At 57.3% G+C, this 17,421-nt stretch overlaps 5 protein-coding genes across 5 annotated transcripts; 3 read left to right on the top strand and 2 right to left on the bottom strand.

The window, feature by feature from the left end:
- Positions 1-1,248: 1,248 nt before the first annotated feature.
- On the bottom strand, positions 1,249-3,530 carry D7B24_005677 (uncharacterized protein; the record flags this gene model as incomplete). The annotated part of the gene is made up of 3 exons (XM_028639826.1): positions 1,249-1,676; positions 1,739-2,880; positions 2,929-3,530. The coding sequence occupies 3 exons, from the start codon at positions 3,528-3,530 to the stop codon at positions 1,249-1,251; spliced, it is 2,172 nt and encodes a 723-aa protein (XP_028495894.1).
- A 1,448-nt stretch (positions 3,531-4,978) lies between these two features.
- On the top strand, positions 4,979-6,755 carry D7B24_005676 (uncharacterized protein; the record flags this gene model as incomplete). The annotated part of the gene is made up of 4 exons (XM_028639825.1): positions 4,979-5,815; positions 5,880-6,042; positions 6,095-6,667; positions 6,727-6,755. The coding sequence occupies 4 exons, from the start codon at positions 4,979-4,981 to the stop codon at positions 6,753-6,755; spliced, it is 1,602 nt and encodes a 533-aa protein (XP_028495893.1).
- A 1,096-nt stretch (positions 6,756-7,851) lies between these two features.
- On the top strand, positions 7,852-9,831 carry D7B24_005675 (uncharacterized protein; the record flags this gene model as incomplete). The annotated part of the gene is made up of 2 exons (XM_028639824.1): positions 7,852-7,888; positions 7,946-9,831. 2 exons carry the CDS (start codon positions 7,852-7,854, stop codon positions 9,829-9,831), a joined length of 1,923 nt encoding a protein of 640 aa, XP_028495892.1.
- A 2,637-nt stretch (positions 9,832-12,468) lies between these two features.
- On the bottom strand, positions 12,469-13,577 carry RHO1 (GTP-binding protein Rho1; the record flags this gene model as incomplete). Its single annotated transcript, XM_028639823.1, has 5 exons — positions 12,469-12,627; positions 12,690-12,824; positions 12,947-13,144; positions 13,263-13,290; positions 13,510-13,577. The coding sequence occupies 5 exons, from the start codon at positions 13,575-13,577 to the stop codon at positions 12,469-12,471; spliced, it is 588 nt and encodes a 195-aa protein (XP_028495891.1).
- A 2,573-nt stretch (positions 13,578-16,150) lies between these two features.
- On the top strand, positions 16,151-17,367 carry D7B24_005673 (uncharacterized protein; the record flags this gene model as incomplete). Its single annotated transcript, XM_028639822.1, has 2 exons — positions 16,151-16,594; positions 16,642-17,367. 2 exons carry the CDS (start codon positions 16,151-16,153, stop codon positions 17,365-17,367), a joined length of 1,170 nt encoding a protein of 389 aa, XP_028495890.1.
- Positions 17,368-17,421: the final 54 nt, after the last annotated feature.

The raw sequence follows: 17,421 nt of genomic DNA, 5'->3' as shown, positions 1-17,421 counted from the left end.
ATCCTTCGTCTCAAGCTCATAAGCTCCGTCGGTATGGACAGCTCTTTCGTCGTGGCGGTACCACCGTTTCTTCTTTGCCCGAAACCTCTTTAAACGGTCGGGAGATTCATTTAGGCAACACACATCCAGCTTGCCAGGAAGACCAAGATGGCCACGATGACCACAACGGCACAAGTGAAGCTGAGTGAAGTTTTGTGCGTTGTCCACATGCCGCGAGGGTGGGGTTCTGTGATGATTCTGAGGGCTAGTACTGAGCAACAGGGCCTCAAGAAATGAACCTTGTCAGCCGAGGAGACATTGAGGCCCGGCGTGAAGATGACAATCGATGGGGCCGACTCGATATGTGTGGCCAGAGTGAGGCCCCTCGTAGTCGTGACGTCGTTTCCTTGGAGTGAGATCTGGTGTCCCTGAGGACAACATCCCCAGCCTCTCATGATCCCCTCGACATCATCACGACTTTCCAATAAAATCAGTGGACAATATCGCAACCCCTTTATCTGGCCAACGACAGGCTCAAACTCGCACCCACGGAAAGAAACACCTGCTCGGTACGGTGAATTTTTGGCGCCGAGCCTGATTAGAAGGTATCTGCCTGGGGCGGGTTTCCAGTATCGTTGGTTCCTGCCTGGATTGCGCCACGTATCTCGGAGAAATCCCCTCTGCGGGCGGCTGGTCGAGGAGGCAACAGGCCCGAACCTCAACGGAATGAGGCCCATGGGACGTCGCAGAACGTGATGCCTTGTCGAGAGTTGCTGTGTCTAGTTAACTGACGGCATTCAGAGTGCTCTCTAGTGCCGGGCTGCTCTGAGTTGCTTGAAGACCATTGGTTAAATTGATTGCTTCAACCTTTGTTCGCATTCGTCTGTTTGTCAATGGTTCCAAATCATACGGGTCTGCCCTCGGAACCCAGTGGTAGATATCTTCGAGCCAAAGACATGCTCAGCCACTGGTCAGAGGGGAGCTGCACGCATGTGGCGCAAAAACACGCCAACAGCACATTCCTGACGCCAACACAATGCCCCGTGGAGAACCACTGGCAGCCCATCTTGCGTCGTCAGGCGGCGGCAGGCCTTGGAGGAGACACTACACACCTTTGAGCGGATGAGTTGCGCGTTCTGCCGACCGAAGTCCCTTGACAGGGTGACAAGTGGGGCCCGAAATATGATCGCAAGATATGGCCGCGTCTCTTGTTCCCCAAGAAGCAGTATTTAGTCATCCAAATGATCTCTTCACCAATCCTGGGCCGTGTCATACTCGCATGACCTCTCCTGGCATACCTGCTGCCCGTACCGGACCGAGCCCGCCCACCTCGGCTTCCAGGAGTCGAAGCGCCTCTCGTGCGAAGGGCACAGCCTGGCTCCGTACGCGCAAGCTCCAAAGATACTCCTCAACGCGCTCCGCGTAGAATGAGGCCTCCGCGTCGTCATCACTGGTGGCCCAAAGGAGTCCGGCAAAGGTGCCAATGCTTGCTAGCTGAGCAGAGGCCATGAATCCCCAGAAAGACTGCGTATGCTCCGGCTGCAGATTCGAAATGATGGTTGCAGCGGCAAGAAGACGAGAACGCGCCCCCGTTCGAATAGCGTTGCGCAATTCTCTAGGAGCTGATGAGCTAATGTTGCGAAGCATGGCTCGATGTAGGGCCAAGTCAATGGCAGTGTACGACAGGTGGAGAGAGCCTGGAGACTGTGAGTTACGGTTCACTGCACGGCTTTCACGTAGTGTTAGGCGTTTTTCTTACCGTTCGCACACAGCTTCTTGAGGCGGGTGTCCCTGAGCTGCAATGCCTCGGGCAGCCCGTTGTACCATTCTCGGAGCATCATAACAATAGGCTTAGCAAGTTCGGCGACGCCAATGGTGCCAATCTGGTCCAGCGTACCTCCTCTCCTAGTGGCTTTAGCCGTGTAAAACGTCCGTAGCACATCGCTCAGGATGAGCGACAGCTCAATATGGCGCAGAAATAGCTCACGACCGACGACTACTTCGGAGCTGCCCTCCGGATCGTGTTCTTCGTCAGCGGCATTTTCGGGGAAGTCTTCGATGCAACATGGCTGGACATCCCAGTCCTCATTCGGACGGATAAGAAACGGCTTGCCGTGAACGAGAGCCCCCCATTTGTCTTGCATAAACAGGGCCCAGGCAAGACGGCGACGAAGTCCCTTCTCCCAGTCTGGAATGGCCCAGTCACTACAATCTACGTGAAGACCAAGACCCTGGGATAAGGCGATGAGTTGGGCAGTGACGTTCCAGGTATTGTTCTTTGCACGTTGTTGAATCAAAAGACCAGCCTGAAGAGTTGATATTTTCGGCCGCTTCATGTCATCACTCATGGTTCGTAGAGCGAGAGCTTCGAGAGCCGTCTGGTCTGGTTGCCAGGAGGATGTCGCCAGTGTGCGGTCGTACAGAGACCAGTCGAGAGCGAGTAGATAGACAGCAGCCAACAATGGCGGGGAGAACTCGTGATACGACCGGGCATACTTTTCGAGGAACACTTTTTTGTGGAGGATAGGAAAGCTGGGATGCACAATGCGGAAGTAGAGGTTGACGAGGGACGAGCCCAGTGGATGAACGACTTTCTCGATGGCATCAAGGTCAGCTATGCGCTGGGATTCCGATGTCGTTTCCTTGTCTCTGTGGATAAGGAAGACGGTCTGGTCATCGAGACGGCGGACAGATCTGGCGGTCGAGTCCTCGGCGCGATGGAGGTCGAGCAGGCACGGCTCTCTGTAGTTGGTCAACCCGATATACTCGGAGTGCGTCTTGAGATGCAGGCCGAGAGTGCCATCGAGTAGAGAGGGCTGATGGCGAATGTAGGAGTAGCCGACTTGGTCTGAGCCGGCGAGCGAGGGAGAAAGAGCCTCGAGATGTTCTGGTGACGTTTGCCTGACCCATGTTAGTGAATGAAAGGGAGAGCAGTTTGCCTATACCTACTCGAGGTCTTCGTAATGATCCAGGGGCAAGGGAACAGATGTCGAGGCTGCGCCCGGTACCGAGGTCGGGCCTGAAGCCGAAGCTGCCGATGAAGAAGCGCCAGCGGAGCCGTTGGGCTGAGAACGGTGCTCGGCGGGATCGGTAGCCTTGCGGCGCTTGCGAGGCAAGGGCCCGCGGAGGTAGGTGCAAGGCTGGCCGTGGAAGGTGCACATGACACACTTGTCGCGACCCTCCTCACGAACGCATCGGGTCTTGCGCTGGCGGCAAATGTCACATGGGCGGCTCTGAGAAGACATGGCATTGTGAGAGTCGGGGCCGAGGCCGAGGCCGGGCGGGTTGCTGTGACCGTGGGCGTAAGCATGGCCGTGTGCAAGGTGGCCCCCAGGACCGGGATTGGGGCCGTGGCTGGAGATGGGAGCGGCAGTCGAGCCGGATCCAGGGGCTGAAGCCGAGGGGAATGGCAGTGAGCCCGAACCAGCAGGTGGTGGCATCGGAGCAGGCGTTGCGGCATGTACCGGTGTGGGCACGGGCGCAGGCGCGGCGACGGCCGCTGGCGTAGGGGTTGGCAAATCCATGGACCCGAAGGCGGCAGCTGGATCCATCGTGGCGAGATAGATTAAAAGGTGTGAGAGATAGTGCAGAAGATGCGATGATGTTGATCAGGTGTGTGTGTCATTGGCTGCAAGACCAAGGGATCGAGAGGTGGAGAAAATTGTCATGGCGGTCTTTCAGAGTTCCACGATAGATTTATGATCGATGGAGGATTGCCAGTACGAGCATGAGACTTAGATTGGTGTGATGAAAGAAAATGCGACCGCAAGCCTTCACCTTCAGGACTGCTGAGAAGAGCTCAGAGCTCGTCACGTCAGTGTGGTCTCGATAACAAGAGGAGGTGCTGGTTGTCCAGTGCTGGAGGGGGGTCCGATAGAGGATGTACGCCAGCCAGTCAGTGCATGCCGAGCAGGCGTCGTAGTAGGCCTTAGGGGGGCGGGCGAGCGGGCGAGGCGGCTGTCAAGCAACCTGGGTCGAGTTCTGCGAGATAAGCCAGAGAGACAGGGCAAAAGGCAGAGAGGCTGAAAAGCCTCTTCCTCTTTCTCTTTTCGGTCGTCGTCGCGTGTTGGTGGGTGTGGTGGTGCAGAGGGGTGGCCGGTCAAAGGTTATCGCGTGGTGGCTCGAAAGATAAAGTCGCTCATCTGGCCGATAACGCACAAAGTAGACTGTTTTTGCTGCCCGTCTCGGTATTGAGGGTGCTGTGAGACCCGAGGGTCAAAAGGGAATGAATGCCATGTAAATGGATGGTCGAGGTAGTGGTGCAGTGGTGCTGTGGTACCGCCCAGGTAGGCATAGGCAAGGTGGAGGAGGAGCAAGGGCCTTGGCTTGAGAGGTGTCATGAAAGAGGCAAAAGTGCTTTTGGTGGGGAGACGATGGAGGAGACCCGTCTCAGAACGGACTAGCGGACGTTGACAGGCATGTACAGCGAAGTCTCCTGCACCATGCTGCAGCGCATCGATACGTGGAGCGACATTTCCGTCTGACGACCCAAATAGGCGGGAGCCCCCCCGGCGTTGGGAGCGCCTCAGGGGACGCGGGATGCTCCTGTCTCCTGTCCCCTGTTTTAGGTGCACAATAGCGGGCAGGTGGCTATATGTACTATGTACCTGCCTCCCTAACAAGGGCTGTCCTCAGTACCTACTCAGCAAGTGCTTCCATGGTACATAGTACGCACGACATCTGGATGATAATTTGGCCCGTGGAACCCTCCCCTGACTCGCTGGCCTCAACTTGCAGGTACCTACCTAGGTAGCTACCTAGCTCTCTCTGCCACTCAACCTCCCTACCTACCACGACAAGCCTCACATCAAGACATCAAGCATTCCGGCCACAACCGCACGAACCACCTGCCTGACGCTGTCGACTCTCCTTCCGCTCCGTTCACTACATTGCACCACATTGGCCTCACCACCACTGCAGCTCTTGCTCCAGTACCGCGCCACGCAGCCGCCGCGACCTACCGACGATGCCACGGCAATAATACAGCCTGCCTGGTACAATGCCTCAGGCTCGAACCTATGGAGCTCCCACTGGCGAGGACCATGCCTCTTCCGAAGAAGATCTCGGCCTCCTCGCCGACGATCCCCTGGCCGATACCAACGCCAAGTCTCCGCGCACGCCAAACCGCGTCCGCTTCAACCTGACACCCTCCATACGCGAAGCGCCCGCCCCGAGCTCGAGCAATGGCGCAAGCAGTTTCGATGTGGAGGAACCCCGTGGCTACTTCGACCAACACGATGACGGCGACGACGACGACCGCCACGGCGACCACCAGCATCACCCCCTCCTGACCGACATTGAGGCGCCCTCTGTCGCCCTCGCCAACAGTCCCTGGGCCGAAGACGAAGATGTCCACGACTGGGCCGAGCAGCAGCGCCAGCGGCCCAAATCCGGGCTGCGCATGGCCTTTATGAACATGGCAAACTCCATCATCGGCGCCGGCATCATCGGCCAGCCCTACGCCTTCAAACAGGCCGGCCTGCTGGCGGGCGTCGTGCTGCTCGTCGGCCTGACCTTTGTCGTCGACTGGACCATCTGCCTCATCGTCATCAACAGCAAGCTCAGTGGCAGCGACAGCTTCCAGGGCACGGTTCAGCACTGCTTTGGCAGGCCGGGCCTCATCGCCATCTCCGTGGCACAGTGGGCATTTGCCTTTGGCGGCATGGTGGCTTTTGGTGTCATTGTCGGCGACTCTATACCTCATGTCTTCTTGGCCATCTGGCCCGATCTGCGGGACAAGCCGGTTCTATGGCTTTTGGCGAACCGTCAATTCGTCATTGCCGTCTTCGTCATGGGCGTCAGTTTTCCACTGACGCTGTACCGAGACATCTCCAAGGTGCCCATGTTCCTTACCCCTCCTACCTCCAACACCAGTAAGACGTGTTGCTAACCATGAGCAGCTGGCCAAGGCGAGCACGTTGGCCCTCATCAGTATGGGCGTCATTGTGGTAACGGTCGTCGTCCAGGGCCTGCTGACCCCCAGATCTGAGCGGGGCTCCTTCACGCCAGCACTCCTGACCATCAACGGTGGCATTTTCGAGGCCATTGGCGTCATCTCTTTTGGTAGACACCGTCAGCCGCCGATCGTCCGCACAGCACAGCTAACGAGAAACAGCCTTTGTGTGCCACCACAACTCGCTCCTCATCTACGGCTCCCTTAAGACGCCCACCATTGACCGCTTCTCCCGCGTCACCCACTACTCGACCGGCATCTCCATGGTCTTCTGTCTCCTCATGGCGCTCGCCGGCTTCCTGACGTTTGGCGACAAGACGCTGGGTAACGTTCTCAACAATTTCCCCGCCGATAACGTCATGGTGACGATTGCTCGTCTCTGTTTCGGCCTCAACATGCTCACGACGCTGCCCCTCGAGGCGTTTGTCTGCCGCGAGGTCATGTTCAACTACTTTTATCCCGGCGAGCCCTTCAATCTGAAGCTGCACCTCATCTTCAGCACGGCGCTCGTGGGATCGGCTACTGTCATCAGCCTCATGACGTGTGATGTTGGCGTTGTCTTCGAGCTCGTCGGCGCCACCAGCGCGTGCGCCATGGCATATATCCTGCCGCCGTTGTGCTATATCAAGCTGACGACGCGCTCCTGGCGCACGTACATGGCCATGGCCATTGTTGTTTTTGGCACCATTGTCATGTGTATTAGTCTGGTACAGGCCGTCGCCAAGATGGTTAGCAGTGAGTAGCATGTTTGGCTTGCTTGTGTATATTTGAGATTGCTAACCCTTCATCTAAAGACGAGAGCGGCACGGCGCAGTGCATGTGAAATGGCAGTGTACGATTGAACGAACTGAAAAGAGATGAGAACCTTGATTGGGACTAGAGCGGGCTGTACCAACTAGACGTAAATGACTTGTAAGTCGCATCCAATGCACTGCGCAAGGGAGCAGTGTAACATCCATTATCCTTTTTTCTTCCCACCTGGCCTGTTTCACCATTGCACAATCCCCACGTTCGCACTTCCTCGAGAGTTGCCGTCAATTTGACGAAGGTCCCACTTTGACTTTAAAAAGTTATCATCCTTTGGGGGGGGGGGGGGTTTACGCTAGTCGTCGGTATCGTTGAGTAAGGTACCTTGAACATGTGGGACTATATGAACCTTCAGGGCGCAGTCTAGACATGACGGGTGTCCCGTTTCAAATTACGGTAGTGAACTAAAAGAATACAGAATCTGCGTGTTGCTGGGTGGTATAGCTTGCCGATGCTGAACTTTACCCTGGAAAAGTAACATCTAGTTTCGACAGCATCCACCCAGAAGCTTACATCTCCCTCCGCCCTCCTCCCCTTTGTTTACCCCTAAGCCTGTCAATCTTCGGTGTTCTCGTTTCCTCTACCGCATAACGAATCAAGCGCCCTGGTGTTGATAAAGAGAACTTTTCTGCATCTTAATGAGAGTAACAGTTGGCTCCGCCAAGGTACCATGTATGCCCCTGAGTTCGGTCTGTGGATCTCATGCTCCAGGCAACTAATATCTAGAGGCATGCACAAGGGGTAACAACCTTGAATTGAAGGCTAATTTGAGTATTTTAGGTTTACGATACAGCGTGAGTGCCCACCAGACACTATGAACAGCCTTTTAGTGTAGAAATGGTTGTACAAGGACAACAAAGACTTGGGTCTTGCTTTCCTCTTGGGTGACCAGGCCTCCTAGGTGAAGGAAAATAACTTTGATCGAGAAAGGCCCAGACCCAGAAAACGGGACTCTGAACATTTCTGACGCAGGGGATGTGATGATAAAATCCTCGGGAACCCTCCGTTGAGGATCAGACTGGAATGATCAAGGTCTTCACTTCTTCGATGCAAGACGTCCATCTACTCTGCCTAAAGGACCTACCTCAGTCATTACCTTCCGAAACCTAACAATGAAAATCAACCTTCAAACGGCGGCACTCGCCCTCGGTGAGTGAACATGCCACACCTCCATCGCTCTGGTGCGTACGTTAGTAACCGTCATAGCGTGCGCTCCTCTCGCGTGTGCCCTGAACGTCACCATACTTGCGGATACCAACCGGGATGGAATCATCGATGCCAAGACGGATGCCGAAAAGAAAGCCGAGTGGAGTGAGACGAGAGGTGCCCTTTTCTTGCCCAACATCGGAGACGCGGATGCTCATTGCCACGATGAGCTATTCGACGTATTTTCAAACCTCAATCATAGCCTCGATTTGTCGGTCAACACCGAAATCCTGGGCAACGCGGTCGAGTCTTGCAACGACGCTTCAGACGATACTCAACGCAACCCACAATACCTGGCTCCCATCCTGGTCCTCGCGAACTGCAAGGTCAGCCCCAGTGCAACAGGCTCTGTCCACGTGACGAACGACCTGGCCGCCAAGAAGGTCCGCATCTTCCAAAAGGATGGCGACGCCTGGAAATACATTGCAGCAAATCACATCTTCACGGCACAGGAGCTCAGGAAAGGCTTGTCCCTTGGTATTGACGCGCGAGATGTCCGACGTGCTGGCGGCTGGGATGGCACTGCCGTCGTCCATATGACCGTGACCGACGGGGCCGAGGAGGCCACGGATGCTGTCGCTTTCCGCGTGGCCCCAGTTCTGACACACCACCACGCCCAAGACGTGGAGCAGTTCATGTCAACAGCCGCTGCTGACGATGACGTTGACAGCGCCCAGGCCTACTTTGTAAAACAACTTGAGAAGGACGTTGCCGACGCAGGGTTCAGTGAACCCGTCACCCTCATGTCCAGCGACGAAGATGAACCCACGACGCAGGACTACTTTGAGTCGGGGTACGCCAGTATCCCTGGCCCTCACGGTCCCGTCGTGATCCGCATCGTGATCCGGTCCGCCCAGTGGCACCTCTTCCCTGGTGTCGAGGCAATCGATCGCCTGCGATCAGACACCGTGGGCGCCGTGCAGCAACCTTTGTTGTCGGGCAGCCCCACTGACTCGTTGGGGAACCTCGAGACCATCCCCCCCTACACGCACAACGGCAAATCGTACCCCGCCGGCCGCATCATCATGGGCGCCGTGGACGGCGTCAAGCCGCTCATCTTTCCCTTCCTCGAAGCGCAGGAGTTCCAGGTGCCCCTCCTGCTCGACGTGTCTTGGTTGGCTACCCCCCAAGTCGACAAGTTCCTCCAGTTCCTGCCGGCGGACAACGAGCGCGGCTGGGTTCTCATGATCAACGATCCCAACGCCGGCCTCGAGCTCCTCGCCCGCGCCTCACGCGACGGCCACGGCGGGCTGCCCGCCGTGTCCCGGCCAGTACTGCCCACCACCTTCGGCTGCAAGTTCATCGAGACGGTCGACGAGGTGTTGGGCTTGGCCGAGATGGCGATCATTACACGCAACGTGACGGTCCGCATCGAAGACAACATCGCGATCCTCAAGCGCGAGACGGGCCTCTCGGACGACGAAATCTTCCGCGTGCCCGCCCTGTTCTACCCAGTCGATCACCAGGTCTTCAACTGCGATGAGGAGGCAGGAAACACCGCGCCCGCCGTGAGCGACAGCAAGTCGCTCAAAGCAGGCCCAGCGGGGCGCGCCGGGTCCATCATTGATGCGTCCCTGCCGCTGCGGAAAAGGGAAAAGGAACTCGTACGCAGACAGGAGAACTTCGGCAGAGGGGTCTTGACGGTATACCCGAATGCCATCAACAGCATCGTGCTGACGGCGAATCACACGGTCCTGGCGCCCAATCCGTTCGGTCCTGTCATTGATGGCGTGGACATAATCGCCGAGGCCATCACGGCAGCGTACGCAAGGGTCAACTTCAAGGTGACGTACATAGACGACTGGTTCTCTCATTATATGAGCGCCGGGGACGTGCACGACGGCACCAACGTGTGGCGTGACGCCAGCATGCCTTGGTGGGGATAGGTAGGGGGCTTGACGAGGCGAGGTGCGGGATGTGCCATTCCTACCTAGGTACGTTGCGGCAAGCGGGCCTGACTCTGTGATGTTTCGTAGGCTCAGCCGAGGGGAGGGGGGGCATGGGGAGAGGAGGGGGTTTTTTTTTTCTTTTTTTCTCTTCCAAAGTCAGTCGATAGAGATCAATACAACTTGCTGACACACGACGGAGCAAAAGCGCGAGACATGGTTTGCTCGCCTTGTGCATCTCGACCACGTTGTGGCTTGGCGGCGAGTGCAGAGATGGGCCGTGTCTCATGCTTGTTTTGGCTGACACGGAGAGAGTGTGTGTGTGTGTGTGATAGCTAGACCACGTCTGAGATGCACTTCCGATTCAAAGATGACCGTCAACAGAGTAGTGTGCTGACCCAGCAGTATGTTGGATGACACTGAAGAAGAAGAGGCTTATTTGTTCTGGCCCGGACAGTTGGCTAGGCAAAATGTCTGAGGAGCTGTCATTTCCTGTCACTCTGCGACGAAGGGCCCCTACCTAAGTTTCTTGTGACACGAGGAAGATGCCCGCAAGACAGCGAGCTTCATAACATATCCTTACCTATGTAGCATATCTGTATGTGCCTGTCGGGTATATTTGCTTGGTTTCCGCCCGTCGCCTCAGCCAACAGAGAACAGTCCAATTGACTTGCTCATGCCACCAAGGCGGTCAATACCAAGCTAAGCAGCGCACTACCCGAGAAAGCGTTCCGACGAGATCCAGAACCACCGCCAACCCCTCCCTCCCAGATGAAACCCAGCATATCCTCGCGAGGTGGGATCCAGACCTTGCGTCCGGCCAGAGTTGGTACCAAAACTTGTCCTCCTGACCTTCGCAGCCAACGCTATTGGACCAGCGCATATCAATCACGTGATACAGCTTACCTCCGCGCGACCCTTTATCTACTCCTCGCGAGAAACGCATCAAACCTTCCTCACGCGGGGTAAAGCCTGTCCTCCTGTATTCTTTCCACTTCATACCCTACAGGTACGCCTCTCTTCCTGCTTCTGATCTCCTCCTGCTGCCGTGTTGCCACCACTGACATCCACACCAAGCCCTCCAAGCCCGTTTGAGAAAAGAAAGCACTCGTCCAAGATGTACCCCGTCAACGCCTCCCACAGCTCCTGCCCCAAGTGCAGCGCCGCCATGTCGAGCGACAGCAAGACCTGCTCTTCCTGCGGTGCCGTGAGTGATAATCCCTTCCCCCGTCTCATTTCGAACCCTGCCCGACAGGAATTTTTCTGACGGTCGAATCTAGTCGTGCCCTGTCTAAGACTTTGGGGACAGCTTGAGCTTTTGGATCCAGGGGATGTCAGGAGCACCATGTACTAGTGAGGCAAGGTGGGCGGGTTTGGCGTTGAGGCGGTGGCGTTGACGACGATGATGATGATGATGACGATGACACGGTGCTCTTGAGAGTGACGATGATGCTATGAAAGGCCAGCGGCTGGGGCCGAACATTTCGACGAGACCCAAATTGGACCACCCGTTCGTTCTGCCTGCCTGCCACTGCTCCCTACCGTACGTGTTGTTGCCTTGGGCGAGGAAAGAGAGATGGCTGTCACTTATGTGGCAGAGCCCGGTACTGAAGCGCCCGAGGAAACCTCATTGCCGACCAGGGCGCGGCGCGTTCGTGATTTGCATGCCTCGCTCGACTCTCCCAATCGTCCTTCATGTAATGGCAACGGTCATCGCCATGCAAACCACTCGATGGCGAGACGTGGACGTTGACTACGCGCGTCGTGAAGGGCAGCAATATCAGACATGTAATTCGAGCACACCAAATATCACAGCCCCTAGAGCGCACCCATCTCCTGCCTGGTCTAGGTCGCGAGCCCAGCGGGAACACATTGAGAAACGGTAGAATAGAGGAAAGAAAAAGTGTAAAAGGAAAACAAGACGAGAGCCAAATGACGCAAAGCAAACCGCAGGTATGATATAGCCAGCCCCTCCAGGAACAGACGGCCGCATAGTCGGCCGAGGGTCCAACAAAACTACAAGACCAAAACTACCACCCACACAACCCAGTGCCAGTGCCGTCCGTGTATCTCTCCCTTGCTACCCTGCGAGCCCTGCCGCCCCAATCGGCCTCAAACGTGCAAGCGTCGGTGAGGCCCATGTGCCACGTCCCATTCAAGATACGAAGCACCCTCACGCAAGTCCTGCAAGTCCATCCGAGCGGGCTGCCGAGCACGCCTGCCTCTTTTCCCAGCTGGCGAAGCCTGAAGAACCGGCAGGCCCTCAAACAAATTCACAACACATAGGACATCCGGCCAAACTTGAGGATGTGGATGCATGTGCTTTGCGCGCACAGCTCTTGGTGAGAACGAGACGATATTGATCAAAACTCCAAATTCCAGGAACCTATGCAGGCGGATATAGCCCTCGCCCTCCAAAACCGCCGCGACGACCCTTGCTCATCCGAAAAGCCGGGGGAGGAAAATTCGATGGGGGGGCAAATGAATGAGGACGATTGATTGGTATGGAGATTACAATGGGGGGTGAAAATGGGACACAAAAAGTGTTTGAGGGTCCCAGAGCGGGAAGGAGGATACAGGGAGGGAGACGTTGGCGGGTGGGCGTGTGTGCAGACGAGTCGAAGTGCGGGTATGTATTTAGAGCAGGTTGCACTTGTGCTTCTTGCTGCCGCCTCGGCTGCGCGACAGGAGGGCGGCACGAGTGGCGTGCTCGAAGACCTCACGGACTCCCTCGTTCGTCTTGGCAGAGCACTCGAGGTACTTGTAGGCGCCGATCTTCTTGCGAACCTCCTCACCCTATACGCTGGCGTCAGCAATCTTTTGACGATGCTCAAGGCAAAGATGTAGGGAAAACTGACCTCCTCAGGCGACACGGGCTTCTGGCTCGTCTTGCGGAGCTCCTCAATCGTCTTGTTATCGTAGCGGAGATCCTTCTTGCAGCCAACAAGGATGATGGGCAGGCCCTGGCAGAAGTGCAGAACCTCGGAAATCCACTAGGAGAGAAGAAAAGAGAACGTGTCAGCATGCTGTTGCAACGGCGTTGAAGAGACGAGATGAATCTTCCGCGTCTCATAAAAGATGCTGGCCTGTTTGGAGGACGGGGAGTATTTCGTACCTTCTCCTGGACGTTGTCGAGGGAGTCGGGAGAGTCGATGGAGAAGCAAATGAGGATGACGTGGGAGTCGGGGTAGGACAGAGGGCGAAGACGGTCATAATCCTCCTGACCAGCGGTATCCCAAAGAGCTAGCTCGACGTGCTTGCCATCGACCTCGACATCGGCGACATAGTTCTCGAAGACGGTGGGGACGTAAACCTTGACGATGGGTCAGTCATCACTGTGGCGCAGGTATTGAGGGCGGTCGAAGATGCTGAGATGAGCATCATCGGAGCGGGAGGAGAGGCATGATGCGGCCGATGGGCAAGAGTCTTACCTCGGGGAAAGTGCCCTTGGAGAATACGCTACGTAGGAGGGTCAGCTCTGATCGACAGATGGAAATGGCAATAGGAATTTGGATAGCGATGGAGGTGACGACGCCAAAGAGAATGCCTGCGATCGTCGTCGTCGGGCGGCGGAAGAGAGCACCAGCTCCCCGTCGTCATCGAGGCTCTGGAGGGATGGGAGGACGAATGGAGGTTCGCGAGGCCACAAGGCCTCGGTTTGGGTGGATGCTAACTCACATCAACAAGCAGGTTTTACCACAGGCACCGTCGCCGACGATGACGAGCTTTCGGCGGATTTCGGCCATGGTGTTTGGTGTGAGGGTGGTTTTGGATGGAGAGGCGGTCGGTGAGGATGAGTGTTGTGCTTTGGTTGTTATGGTAGAAAGGGGGATGGCAAGGCGCGGTCGGGGGTGTCGTGGAGAGATGGAGAAGTTGAGTTCTGCTGCGGCCGAGAAGGGGGTTTGATGAGGGAGTGATGGGCAGTGGTGGTGGCAGTGGTAGCAGTACCTAGCAGCAGCAGCAGCAGCAGCAGCAGCAAGCAGCACCTTAGTGGAGAGCAGTAGGCGGGTGGGTGGGTGAGGTAAGGTCAGGCAGGGTGAGTTGTGCAGGCAGACACTGGCAGTGGGGTTGACTTGACGACGGGGTGGGTGAGCGCCCTCACAGGGCAGCTGGTAGCGGCTTGGACGTTTCTTTCTCGCTGACGGCACCTACTCAGGTCACTGTAGCGGCTCGGTTTTTGGCTTGGTCTAGGCTCGGAGCCTGGGTCGGCGTGTGTGGACGTGGGACGTGGACGTGGACGTGGACCTGGAAGTGGGCGCGCGTACAGGTCGGTCGACAGGGCCTCGGGTGGTACGTGCGTCTGGGATGGCAGCCGGGGTGGGTGGGTGACAGCGATGCGAGGTGCTTGGTTGCTGTCACGGCCAGTGGCAGTCGAATCTTTCGATCTTGGGAACAGGCAGGATGGTGACAGCTTTATTAGGATCAGGTACCTATATGCTGAGATGCCACTCGTATGCTGCATGTTCAGCGCCTTTCTGGCTCGTCACACTAAGGTCCTGACTACCAATGATCACGGTCATGGTGGTGGTGATGATGATGATGATGATGGAATCAATGTCCTATCCGACTGCCAGGTAAAATCGGTCGCTCGCTCGCTTTCTTTCTTTCTATTCTTTCGCCCGCCCCGCCCTTCCCCTTGCCTAGCCTGCCCAAATTCCCGACCAGCAACACGTGCTCACAGTCGCGAGGTGAGGTGCTCGGCATCATTGTCGGGCTATGCACCAGGTGTGGCTTGGAGTGTGCTGCCACGCCTAGCTCGTCCGAAGTACCCTTTCCTCGTGATGGCGACCAAAAAGGTACATCCCTCAACTCTCCCAGAGGTAGCCGATAACTACAATCAACCTGAGGATGTGCCACTCGCACCCACTCGCTCTCTACCCATGCCTGTACCTGTGCCTGTCGAAGTACTATGTACTGTCGCTCGGGGCCAGGGCTGGGGGCGGGGGTCGGACGCGACACTCATTGGGCGACTTTGTACACTGGACGACCCCCAACATCCACTAAAGGCACACTGAATCTCTACACTCCCCCCCCCGTGAGGTGGTAATGCAGGTACTTAGGAAGAGGTAGGCAACCCTGGCAGCCATTTCAGCTCACCAGGCTTCTGGCCGTTCCGTGTTCTGAGGCAAGATTGAACACTGCGCACCCCTGGCGCTGCCATAGATAGATCAGCAGCACGCAGATTGCCTCTCTGGCTTCGGGTTTCAAATGTTTGCTGAGTGAGCGGGTAGCTCCTCCTCCCCACCATCCTCAACAAGGCGTAAAACCATCATCGGAAGACACCATCAGCCTCTGTGTCAATCATTTTCATTCCTCGCTCTCCATTGTGGTTTGGCACAGGTTCAAAAGCGTCAAACTCCGTGGCCGGTTCCTCCATCAGCGAACATGGGACATCGACGCCCGATGTCCGCCCGTGAACCGAATCACGAGGACACCAAACTTACGGTAATAAGCTAGGCAGCCTACCAGGACCCTGCCCGACACGGAACGCCGCGTCGGTTCGTCGTAATAAGGCTGCCGGTCCCTCCAATGCCGACATTAGTCACACTGCAGATCCAAGACTCGTGGCTGTCGTGACGCTGCAGTTGGTGACCTGGCAGTGAGGTGCGGTTAGGCTGTTTGGAGCATGCCTCCCTGAAGACCGGGGGAACAGAAAGTCCTGCAGATTCTAGGACTCCCTTCCGCTCTCCTGGCAGGCACCTGACATGTCACAGCCTGAGTCGTGGTCGTCCAATCTGGTCCGTCGGCAAGGCTGACCTGGACAGCGGACTCTGGAGGCCAAGCGCAGAGCATGAAGGCGGAGTCTTCGAGAGGAGCGGTGCAACAGCAGATCATGGCCTAGGTATCCCTAGTAGCTCGTTGTGAGACAGAGGGGATAGATAGAACGGAGTTGCGGTTGGCAACGGACAGCGCCCAGTCAGGGGGATAGTGCAATATGACGAGCGGTCGCACTGCTGACCTCAAGCGAGGTACGTACCTAGGTAGCTACAGGTCGTGCTCAGGTGCAGCGAGGAAGCATCAGTGGCACCAGCTGGCCATCTAGTGAGCCAGCTCCGGCTGGAAGACTTGCCCCACCACATGAGAGCCAGCGGCCCGGCGATTCTCCGATCACGATGGGTCGGACCCACGACTCAATTGCCCATTCTGGACCCACATGCAGTGGCCAATCCCATGCCCAGGGGAATTTTGTCGTGAAAGCTTCGGGCTCGACGAGAACGACGCAACAGTTAGCTGACGCCCTTCCCACCGACCCCAGCCCTTCAATGCGGCGTGCCCGATGAACGAAACCCCCTGAAGACTTCGAACCCTTTCATACACCATGCAGAAGCTCGTAAAGCGCACTGCGGAAGCACAGCGAGCCGTCGCCCGCCGCACCGCCAAGAAGACCCTGAACGTCTATCGCAGGAGCAAGCTTGAACGCCGTTCCGAGCAATCCCAAAATGTCGAGGAGATCGCCGGCGACTTGCGTGCCGCCCGTGTCGCTCGCGCCGAGGCCTGGGACCTCGGTCCCCTGACGCCCCGTCGCGATGTCGACGGCAACTTCACCCACGGCGCCACCCTGTTATCGAGGAACAGGCCACAGACACCCTTCAAGGCGTGGGAGATTGAGCAGAGGTGCGCCTGGGCTGGTGGCAGCAAGCTTCTGAACATTGTCAAGAACGATCGCGTCGTTGTCATGGAGGGTCCTGATAAGGGCAAGATTGACCTGATCAACCACATTGACCTCAACAATGGTGTGGTCGAGCTGAAGACGTTGGGCAAGGTACGCATGCACTCCTCCCACCTGCCATGGCACATGTTCCCAGTCAGAAACAAAGGCCCGCTAACACGGACAAGTATCTCACCGTCGTGCCCGATGTCCACCGAAAAGTCGACCCCTCCCAGCCTCCCACCTCGGCCGCCACCGGCACCCTCCCCATCTCCGCCATCCGCCTCGTCCACCCCCTGACCGACCCCGTCACCGGCATCACCCGCGATGTCATCGTCCGCTCCCTGACCGCCGGCCCTGTCAAGCGCCACCGCGCCACGGGCTGGAAGGCCTGGACCCGCTACATTACCGGCCTCAACGTCGCCGTGCCCTGGCCCGAGCGCGAGGTCGTCGAACGCGCTGACCACCCCGCCGACACGCTGCGCGCCGCCGTCGAGGAGCCGACCTTTGTCCCCTCGCTCCTAGCCTGCCCGCTGCCCGACACGCTCATTGACGAGCTCCGCAACAAGTACTCCAAGTTCCGCACCCGCCACGAGGTCGAATACGTCCAGCGCAAGGAGGCCGAGGCCAGCGAGAAGAAGGCCGGCCGCGTCACCGCCGCCAGCATGCTCACGCCACTGCAGGAGTTCAACCGCCAGCAGCGCGACGCCCGCCGCGCGCGCGGCCAGCCCATGCTCACCGAGGAGATGCTCGAGAAGGTCGGCCAGGTCATCGCCAGGAATAAGGCCGCCGCCCTCAGCGCCGCCGGCGTGTCTGAGGTCCACGAGACGCCCGCGCAGCTCCTTGATGCGGCGCCAGACGGCTCGTCACCGACGACGCAGCAATGAGGTTTTACAAAGAGGCGAAGCAGGATGGGGAGCGGGCTGTCCACAAGACCTGGT

Source organism: Verticillium nonalfalfae (assembly GCF_003724135.2).
Source record: "Verticillium nonalfalfae strain VnAa140/NRRL 66861 chromosome Unknown scaffold_36, whole genome shotgun sequence".
Lineage (NCBI taxonomy): Eukaryota > Fungi > Ascomycota > Sordariomycetes > Glomerellales > Plectosphaerellaceae > Verticillium > Verticillium nonalfalfae.
This window is presented reverse-complemented; position numbering and strand designations above follow the sequence as displayed.